Raw genomic sequence first — 11119 nt, forward strand, 5'->3', positions numbered from 1 at the left:
CCTAAGAGTGGCGCGATTCCCACGGCGATCCCGCGGGGCGATCTTAAATCGATTTTAATGAAGTCCTCATAAACTGGCCGAAAACTGTCATAAGCCGGTATTGGATATTATATCCAATCGTCCTTCTTCCCGAGAAACCAGCGTTGCGTGAATTTTTCACCGAGCTGACCACAAGAACAAACAGATTTTAATAGGGAATCAAAGGGAAATTTATTAGATGCGATTGGCTGATCATTGTTGTGGACTTCTTCGACCCTCACTGCGTTTGCATATCCAAGGCCAGACCTCAAAATCAAATCCCCACCCCGAGACTCAGTGCAATAGAAAGGTAAATACCTCAGAGATTAATGAGATTTCTTATGGGTGATCTTTTTTTTTGTATATTTTCATTCCGTTTTCCCGGGGTTTTTTTTTCTTGTGGATTTTTTATGGCTCGTTTAGCGATCGGCAAACAGGGCGCTTGTCTCATAATTTACATGAAATTACTTCATTTGCAGGGGCATTATTCTTGGTCCTGCGATCAAACAAATCGTGAGAATGCAAATCAGTCAGGGTTCGATCCTCTTCCATCAAAGTCACAAACTAAATCAGATCAGTGTGGTCCTCAAGGAAGTGGTTCCTCCAGCAGCTGCTGACCAATGGACACGCTGCAAATTAGCCATGAAATTTTCCATCTTGCCGGGCATCTTCGGCACCTTTGTCCGCTGTCGCTAGACAGTGAAAAATCAATGTGCAAAATTATGGTCTACACGGCGATTTTCATAACCAGGCTTCGAGTTATGAATGCTCGTCAGATTCGCTTGATTTTCCCCCCAGAAAAAACTAATACTTTATAGAAGAGTATGCCTAACATCCAATCAAAAGGGAACTATTTTAATTGATCCAAGTGGTGTCGGAAAGATGTTATGCTAAAGCAGGGACAGGCAGAATCCACGAATAGGAAATACGTTTAGCTTAGCTCTTTAGGTTTCCCATAATAAATAAGCAATGCAATATTTGTCAGAGCAGAGACCTTCGAGACCCCATAGGTAGTTTACATAACCCACGATCCAGTATCTCCAGTATCTGATCCCGAAACCCAGCCAAGACCACGAATAATACTGCCACTGAAAGGACACTAATCACATTCCATTCAGCGCAGAAGGACATCCCGCTGGTCGGCGAATAAATTCAGCTGGAGATCAGCCACAGCCACAAGCACAGGCACAGGCAGAGTAATCCGTAATCCCATTCCTCGAAGACACCCCAAAGACATACGAAGGACGCCCTGTCGATGCCCTTGACCAGCGAAATGGGTTTGTTGGTTTTTCCTACAGTTTTTTTCATGACCCCCGACGAAACGGCGATGAAAACCCACCGAAAACGTTGGGCAAACACTCTTGTCTCACTTTTTACGACACATTTCCCACTTTTTGTGGACATTTCGCTGCGGTCAGCGTTTTTGCATATGAGGCTCGATCGAATGCGATCGCAACTGGGGTTGGGGGCATTGAAGAGAAATTAATGTGAAATTGAAAAAGGTTGCGTGAGGAAAATCGCAGGGGAAAATGCATGCGAAGCGGGAAGCGAACTAACATGCAAAATCGGCTGGGAAATGAGGCGCAGCTCATAAACTAGCTGGCAAACATTGTTTTGATGACACTCAGGGGCAGTCAGCCACCCCAGTCCGCTGTCAGTTTTTCAGCATTTCCGTATTTAAATTTTCGCAATCCATGTCAGCCTGTGACGAATCCAGGTTCCGCATTCGATGCACTTAATTGGCCTGGCCAGGAATCACTGGGAATATGACGAGGGCAGCGAGAAACTAGAAAGTAGAAAGCAGAAAGTGAGGCGAAATTTATGCGCCATAAATGTCGATCAGATGCGTTGATGCGTTGATGCGTTCGCAAAGTTACGGCCTTAGTTATGCATTCATGACGAAAGGGTTTCTTCACACGGTTGTAGGTGCTGTTTGTTCTCTACGACCTCCTAGATCGGCGATAAGATCGCTGTGAATGAAGACCGGGTTTACGATCTCTCTAATTTGTTGTGGTTTCCAAAGACGCCAGTCGCACGCCAGTTTCCAGTGATGATCTCTTTGCAGAGTGCCCCTGCTAAGACGATTACCCAGAAGCTGGTCCAAGAACACCTTAGTATCTTTAGTGCCATGAAGTATTGAGATTGTGTATAGGATAGTTGGGTGTAGCAAAGTTAGAGACCTGGTGGACCTAGGGATCTTAAGGAGAAGCCAAATCAAGCACGCTGCCGATGGCAAAGTTGGCTTCCTTTCGAAGGGCGTGTCAGTTGGTCGCCTGCCGATCCTTATCTTAAGTGTCGCCCAGTTGGTTGCCAAAAGGGTTCGGACTGGGTGTACTTATTATTTATTTGAGAGCGGGGTGCTCTGTTCCATGGGGCTGGCGAGTGGTTCGGTTGTGGGCGCTGACAGGCGACGCGGCTTTGAATTTATGCGCATCCAGCTCGTCAGCAATTGTTGGTCGTTTTGGGCCATATGTCGTTCCGCTTGTTGGCCTGAAGTTTATCCTTGGGTTTTAATTTAATTTACATAAATTTCATTCCTCGCTGAGCGTCGAGAAATTAAAAGGAAAACGGTTACACGTCCTCAACTTTCCAAAGAATGCGCAATTGTCGCGGCTGTAACTCCTTGAGTGCAACTGCTATGCTAATTACGCGTGTGGCCCATTGTTCGCTGTGCACTGCGAGAAATGAGTTCAATCGTTCAATTTGGTTCCTTGTGGTCATTTGGCGTTTCGTTCAGTGTACAATTGCAGCACGTGCCGATGGTGGAAACACCATAAATGTGGAAATGTAGAATGGAAATGCAATGCAAATGCGAGGCGAAGGGTGCAACAATAACTGTAATTAAACGCGACCATTGTTGCGGTCACTCCACCAGCATGTCCTTAAACCACCCCGCCCCCTACCAGCCCACTCCCCTCTCCCCTCTCCACCCCCACCTCCATTCGGCCAAGGACACGTGGTCAGCGTTTGTTTTGTTGAATGCCACACACTCGCGCAGCGAAAAAAAACAGGGGAAACGTTTTAGATTAGCGCCGATAGCGGGTAGGACCTACACGTATATAACCCAAAACCCGAAGTTGGGCGTTGACTGTCCACTCAATGCAATTAGGCCTGTACGGGGAGCGCTCTATATAATCAACGGCACCAGCAGCTGCTGTCCGGCGAAGATGAATTATGGATCCGGGCGAGAACTGGAGGCTGCTGACCAAAAAGCAAATAATAGCCAATTAATCGATTGTTCGCTCTAGTTTAAGCCGAGGTAATGGATTCAGATTCCAAGTTCATGTCGTGGAAACGCATCTTACGATTGGAAATAAATATCTCTTTGTGTGCAAAGAATCGACTAGTCGTGATGATATGCCACACATTTTAGTGGGAACTTCTTCCTTTTTATCGCCCCACAAAATGCTCATTAAATAGCCATAAATAAATTCGCATGCCCATTTTTTACATGGCTTGAGAACTTTTGACAGCAATTAGCAAATGATCGCAGTCCACAGCTGCTTTCCACGACGCATTCTTCGGCTGCGATGGGTTATAGTCATAGGATGGAATGATCTATGATCGAATTTCTCCTCAAATCGGGCGCCGTCTTGCGAAAAACAAACGTGACTTGAGCGTTTTATCAACGCTTCGTTTGCCACTTTTCGCTTTCTTTGTGCGAATCCGCAAAAAATGCACCCAAAAATGGGAAAATGCTTTGTTTGTCTAGCGAAGAAAGGAAAAACAAACCCTCCACAAAAGCAAGTTTAGCAAGGGGTTTGTGCGGTCGATTCACACACCCAGAAATATCTCTTGTTTTTTGTGCATTTTTCGACACATTTTGTGCAGTTTGGCTTTGTTTCGTTTTTTTGTTTTGTTTTTTTTTAATTTCCAATGTAAGAAAAATCGTTTTTGTTGCGCCCTTTTGTGCGCGGCTTTTCAGCAGTTTTCATCATCGCTTTCGCCGCTTTCCCGGCGAAAAACCCTTGGCAGCTCATTAGGCGAGCGCAGTTTAATTTGTCATGGTGGCTAAATCAATTCCGGCACCTCATTAACGGCTAACGAATGGATTTCGCAAAGCCATCGGCGATAAATGGATTTTTAGATTTGCAGCTATGGTCAAAAGTGGGAATACGACTTGGGTTAGACATCGGTGGAGTCGGCAGTGAGCATAGAATGTATCTCAACTTTTGGTGCCTCAAAAGCGGTTTCAGTGACGGATAGTATGTATTTCTAGACTGACTACCAATCAAAGCCACTCGATAAGCCAAAGACAAACGTCACTGAGCAAGCCAAACGCAAAACAAGTCGTAGGCAACTTTTGTGGCTTAGCCTCATTCAGGTTGCGATTATTAGGTGGACGATCCTTTCGCGTCCGCCTGGGTCACGTGCGTCCAATCACAAGGATGTGGCTTATCGCATATAGCATTCGACGGAATTAGGCCCGGGGCAATGACGAGTTAAGTGCCCGCGCCGCTTTTAATAGCACATAAATTAACATAAACGACGGCAGCCTTTGTTTTGCCAATGACGTTGCACGGCGCGTTCGCTTTTGAATGCCACCAATCCCGCTTTCCAGGGCGGCGGTGGTGGTGTACTTCGGCACCACTCTGCGCCCACTGTGGTTTTTGTTTGCCCATCAGATAGAAATCTGCATTACCCACCACCCCTCCACTGGCGCAGCTTAACGTCGAAAGTTGCTTTCGTTACCTATACCTCACCCCACCCCGGAACGCCGACGGGCGGGAGGGGAGATGAAAAGCCGGGGGCTAGAACGAGACAGCAACGCGGCGGACTCGAGTGGCTCAAACAGTGGGCTACACGTTACGTGACTTAAGTTATAATACACAATATTCTGAGTAGTAGACTCTGAGCTATGGTATCATTTCTTTTTTTTTTACTCTTTCGTTACTACGCAAACTCACTTGAAAGTAGGGTATTTATTTAATTGCACTACAGATAAGCTGAAAATGCGTATTAGCTGGCTTATAATTCGAGCTGGAATTGCACTTACTTGTCCCACTGTGCGATGGCAAGCGAGAAGCGAAAAAAATGAATAAATAAATAAAAGTGCTTTGGCTTCATTAGGCGATTAGCGCGACTCACAGCAATGATGATCCTGTTGCCAGGACCCGGTTTTGGTATTACGATTCCGATTCCGATCCCGGTCGCTCTTTCACCCCCACTTCTGCTTTGCTTTTGCTTTCGCTTCCGCTTCTGCTTTTGCTTTGCTCGTGCTCTGCTTTTTCCCTGCTTTCTGCTTTGCTCACTTAATGCGCGCCTGCGCAGCAAGTCAAGTGCGAATCATGTCAATCAGGACGGGACCAGTTGCGGGATGGAAACCAGGACGAAGGACCGTTAAAAATGTGTCGCCCGGCCACGCCCCCTCCCCTTTGCTTCCTTTTTGCTGATGTACACTTTTATTTCATTTTTTTGACGAACTGACAGGCAAATGTCAGCGATTTACAAAACGTTTAAGCTGCGCGCTCTTTGTCCACTTCACTGCCCAGGAAACAACAAAACAACAAACAGTCGGGCCAGTTTCCCGAATTTCCCACCACTCGACTTGAAAACGCTCGCTCATATTTGTTTTTCATGAGCCAGAGCCACTGGAAAAAATGTAAATTTTCACCCAAATAGAAGAGGGGGACGACGGCACGCGTGTAATCGCCCGGAAGCGTTTCGTTCGCATTCCCATTTTTTATATGCCATTTTTATTGTTTCTGTCGCCCGTGCAAGTCACCCCCTTTTCGTGGAGCGTGCGTCGAGCGGCTTGCAATGTGCCACCAGCAACAGTGCAACATTGCAACATCGCAACCTCGCAGATGCACTGCAGCCATTACGCAGCCTTACATGGACATGGGGTGGCTGGCTGCGGCCCAAAAAGCTTCTGTTGCATCATTAGTCGCCGGCTAAATTTGCATGACTTGTGTGCCATTTGACCTGCGGCAACAGACGGGGCACGTGGCACTCGCCACTCCGAGTAGGTGTATCGCACATCGCACATGGCACATGGCATATGGCATATAGCCCATAGCATGTAGAAAATAACGTACTGCATACGGCCAACTGTCGCTCCGATCCGGCGGAACTGCGCCGTCATTCGCCGATCACTCATTCGGCATTCCGCACTCCGCATGCTGCCCACTCATCAATACACTGCGAGAAACACTGCAGCATTTCGAACTCTGATACAACTCCGTTTGTGCGTTCAACTTCTAGTCCTGACTGGCATGCATCGCGGAAACTTTGCGCAGTAACTTTGCGCAGCAAATGGGCCACCAGTGCAGTCGAATTTCTCCCAGTGCAGCGCTCCTTTGACTTTCACACCTTGCGAATTGCCCACTTCACCCGATGCGATGCGATTGCGATCGCTAAGCTAATTAGCAGACTTGCAAAAACCCATTTCACTGGCGTTGCAATCCGCTGGATTTCGAATTCGCCAGCGGCAACGAAATGTTGCAACCCTTTCGCTTCAGCTTCAGTTACTGTTACTGTTACTGTTTCTGTTCCGATTTTTTCTCTTCATTTTGTTTTTTTTGTCAACGCCGCTGTTCGGATTGCAGTGGAAAATTTGTTTATCATTAGCAGATTGCAGCAGCTCGCGCTGGAAAATGAATTATAATTACGCGGCAACCACCCTTGCCTTGGGATTTAAATATTAAATATGTGCCACACGCGGCGCGCGGGGATTTCAGTTTGGATGCCCATTGTTTGCATAATATTTGGCAATTATTGGAACACACTCACTGACAGTTCCACGCATCCTCGGCACGTCGAGCGGCAGTGGAGTGTCCTGCCAGGATGCGGAGGGCAGAGGGATTTCTAAGCCGGCTTACCAGCTTTCTAGCGGGGGTCCTGGTGTTTCCCACTGCGGTTTCTACTTTCTACTTGCAGCTTGCCCCTCGCAAAAAGAAAGTTTCCTGCCCCCGGGGCCAGTGCGAAAAAATTCGCTGCCATACTGACTCCGAGGCAGGGGCGTTAGGGGGTTAAGGGCGCCGAAAAGGTTCCTTCGCAATGGTTCCTTCGAATCCCATTCCTTCGAATCCCATTCGCCCGCGGCGCTGACGACGTCTTGTTTGTCAATCAACAGCACACCGCGCACGAAAATCCGCGAATACATCGGCATCTGGCGAAATCAGCTCCTGCCCCCTGAATCCTCAGTTCGGAATCCTTTTCAGCCGCAGAACTTCCTCTTTCTGCGGCCAGCTGTTGATTAACTAACTGCATAATGAAGGAGTGCAGAACCCAAGGAAATCTGGTTTTACTATTGTACTTGAGTGGAGGGAGATGTTCCCTCGCACACAAACATTTTCAGTATTTATGCAGTAGCCTTTAACGCTTATAAAAATGATGTGGCTATGTAATGGAGCATACAAAGTATGATGTGGCTAAGTAGTGGAGCACAAAAACTATGATTTTGAAACATACATGGCTATCGACATCACTTGATTTTCCGAGGGGAAAGTCTTCGTTTAGATCATACGTAACTGCTTGTTGACCCGGGTCATGCCGAACATCTTGTCCTATCCAGTCTTACCCTTTTCCGATGCTCCGTCAGCTGTGACCAGGGTTTCCACGCCTTCTTGCAGGAACGGATGCCCCATAACCGATGATCATCCATGCCCAGCACACCCGATAGCTGGCACTGCCCTGCTCCGTTCGGTGGACGCTTGTTTCTATCACATTTACAAGCAATTAATTAAATTTTTATCGATTAACCAAGTGACACGCAGCCCTGAGGAAGTTCGGAAGGCGTTGGGGCAGACGGAAACGAGCCAAGAAATGTAAATTCGATGGGCAAAAGGGTTAGATCGGGAAACACAGGGGTGTGACCCAAGACGATGGCATTAGGAAATTGGTCTAACGATGCGGGTGAGCACAGCTGGCCAGGTCGAGCGGAGCAAGTGCACCCAGCGGGGCACGTAACCGGTCGCTCGTCCGATGCGAACAATAAAAATAATTCAATTATCTATCGCATCGCAGTCTAAATGGCCTACAAATTAGGGACAAGCCCACAGAAATGTGCGATGCGATGACAGGTTGCAGGAGTTGCGGGGATTAAGCGGGTTCCTTCCGCAACAGTAGGGTTCCTGTGCCACTACAGGTATGGCTATGAGTATGGGTATGGGTTGGGTATGGGTGTGGGTTGGGTATGGGTATAGCTATAGGTATCGGATGCCATACCGCACTCAAATCGAGTTACAGTGCCAAAAAGTGTGTGTGCGAGGGCGTCAACGTGCCAACAAGTGTCATGTGCCCGAGGATCGGAGATGCTGTGGGTGCCAATAGTTGGAAGCGGGAAAATAGCTAGATTTTGCACGGATGATCTGTCTTCGGAACATGGACACACGCAAGGGTTCCGCGCTTTTTTTAATAGGATATTAATATGTGCAAAACGGTTTCTGGTTGGATTACTTTAAGCTCTAAAGCTCGCGGACAAAGGCGAAAATCGGGGGTTGCTTTCGTTTCGATGACTTCAAAAACTCATTTACCGCGAAGGATGATTTCGAAATGGATTTAAATTATGATACGCGAATGTCCGCAAAAGTATCGCTTATGACAGGGGCCTTTTAAGAGCACTTTGTCCGCAATGATTTTTAAATACCATACAAGTATAGCCACGTTAGCGAGTTGGCCGATTGCGATGGGAAAATGGCCAATTGAGCAGCACAGAGGACGCAGAGTCCTCGGAAACAAGGAATGGGCCAGCTGTTGGCTGGCTGTGACTTCTCCTCCTCCGGATTTTAGATCCCGGGGCGTGCCAATGTACCTGTCAGGCATTCAATTATACTCGGATCCCAACCTGCAACGCCGTTGTTTGTTTTGGTCGCCTTGAAAAGCAAAGCAAATCGCTTGGTCAAGCAACTGTGTAAATATACGCAGGTCAAAATGCATTCGGCACGAGCTGGGATGTTGCGTAGGTGACGAAGGTGACCGCAGATGTTTCGCATTCATGCCGACGACGCGATACGCTGCTATGGGACAACAAAAACTACATTTGCTCGTCTTTCGGAAATCGAACCATCCATGAACTTCAAATTTAAAGAGCAATTTCCAACACGTTTCTGTACTTTGAGGATAGCTTTCATTATATTCGAAATTTGTCACAATGCTATAGCGTATTTATCATTTCCCATATGCAAATTGAGTATTACACATAGAAGTAGGCAACATTTATGACTAAAGCGGGTATTTCACCATTTTAAAAGAAAACTTTAGACCTTTGTTTTTGATTTAATGCTTTTATTTTGAAAAAAAATTATTTGGGCAACCTAAAATAGCAATAAATATTTCTACGTAAATTTGTTTAAAATTAAATAATGAAAAAAAATGCATATACGAAAACTACATAACAGCAGCATAAAAAAAGGTGTTGTTAGTAATGGAATAAATAGTGATTAAGGTAGACTAAGAAATTATGTACAGCAATCGAAAGATGATTAGTTTACGACTTAGGAACTAATTAAGCGTCATAGTTAAGCGTTTTCCCCCCGTTTGTCAGCGTTGCTCGCCTTCTCGTCTGCAACTCGCATTTCGTTGCTCGTCTCCTTTTTTTGTGGCTTCCCAGATCCTTTGTGGATCTGCTTGCAAGGACCTCCGCTCAGACATATATAGATGAGGGCAGCGCCAAGCCCACCTCGAAGTAGTTGCGCTCGTCCACCTTGTAGCGCTTGATGGGCGACTCCTTGGCCACGATCTGCTTGCGGGTCCGCTTCAGGGCCTTGACCGGAGTCTCCAGGCAGAAGGTGTTGTCGCAGGGCGCAGGCTTGGTGGCCACGGGCGTGGCCAGTTGGACGAGCAAGTTGTGGGGAATCTTGGCCAGAGGCGAGGCCGGCTCCGGAGTGGCCATCAGGTTCTGCATGGGCAGCGGGACCAGGCCAAAGCTGAGGTCCGCAGCCGGATCGTCGCCAGGTGCATAGGATGGCGACAGCACCTCCTGGGGGCAGTTCGACTCCATTTGCTGCTTGACCAAGGTGCGCCTGCGCAGATTGAAGGTCGATCTCCTTGGCTTCTTCTTGCTGCTGGCACTCGCCTTGCAGGCGGAGTCCAAGATGGCATCGATGAGGCGATCCAGGGTCTGATCCCCCATCTGGGTGGAGGCGGGCTGCGGTGTACTTGGACGTACTGCCGCCTTGTTGGTGGGCGGCTCCGGCACTTCCGGCACTGCCGGCACTGCCGGCGCTTCCGGCTGCCGCAACTCCGGCTCCAAGGTGGCCACAAAGTCCTCGTCCAGCCTGCGCTGCCTGAGCCGGGTAACTCCTGCACCCGCGCCCACTATGTAGCGCGGCTGGCCCAGAAAGGGATCCAATGCAGCCAGACCCCTCAGCGCCAAGTGCTGGCCACTGGGCAGTCCGTTGGGCGAGTAGTCCTCGGCAAAACGTGGCAAGGTGGTGGCGTACCGCACACTCTGCACCCTTTGTGGCGCCTGACCGCGGACCACCGCCTCCGGGGTGACATTCCGGATATCGCTAAGCGGCGCCAGCACCAGCGGACTGTTGAGCAGCCGGGAAATGGGCACTGGCGTGGAGGTGTAGCCCACGGTGTCGGGCACGTTCTCCTTGTTGGCAATGGTGGCCCTCCGCTGGCGGCGCTGCCTCCTCTGCTGTCGCAGCCTCTGTGGCTGGTTGGCATCCTGATCCTGCGCGGGCATCTCGTTCAGGCGCTGCGCCGATGCCGTCCACTTCAGCATGTTGTGTGTTGTTCGGTGTCGGTTTCGTCTGTTGCTGGTGCACAAAAAAAAAGATATGCTTCTAGACTCTGCTAGTCTGCTGCTCTCGACCGCTCTCGCTGACAAACTGAAGCGGTACGGGGAGCGGGCTGCGTTTTATACCCGCTCGGCGCTCAGGGGTTAGAGGCTAGGGGTTACGGGGCTAGGGGTTGTTGCGCAAGAGGCACCCCGGCGGGCAGAAGGACGCTCGCTCTCTCGCCGGCGCTCTCTCTTCGGGCGAGGCGCTCTCCTTCTGGAGAGCCAATCTGCGGCAAACTATCTGTGTGGCAAACTATCTTCGGACCTCGAGGAACTTAAGCAACAAGCTCGAGGATCTTCGAGGCTAAGCTCAGAGTAGGAAACTCATAATACTAGTATTCATTACTTTTCATCACCACAAACTTCGCA

At 48.7% G+C, this 11119-nt stretch overlaps 1 protein-coding gene across 1 annotated transcript; it reads right to left on the bottom strand.

The window, feature by feature from the left end:
• Nucleotides 1–9499: 9499 nt before the first annotated feature.
• Nucleotides 9500–10797, bottom strand: LOC6555601. The gene has a single exon (XM_001982617.2). It carries the CDS (start codon nucleotides 10691–10693, stop codon nucleotides 9605–9607), a length of 1089 nt encoding a protein of 362 aa, XP_001982653.1. The 5' UTR covers nucleotides 10694–10797; the 3' UTR covers nucleotides 9500–9604.
• Nucleotides 10798–11119: the final 322 nt, after the last annotated feature.

Source organism: Drosophila erecta, unplaced genomic scaffold, assembly GCF_003286155.1.
Source record: "Drosophila erecta strain 14021-0224.00,06,07 unplaced genomic scaffold, DereRS2 tig00000126-arrow-pilon, whole genome shotgun sequence".
NCBI classification, from domain to species: Eukaryota; Metazoa; Arthropoda; class Insecta; order Diptera; family Drosophilidae; genus Drosophila; species Drosophila erecta.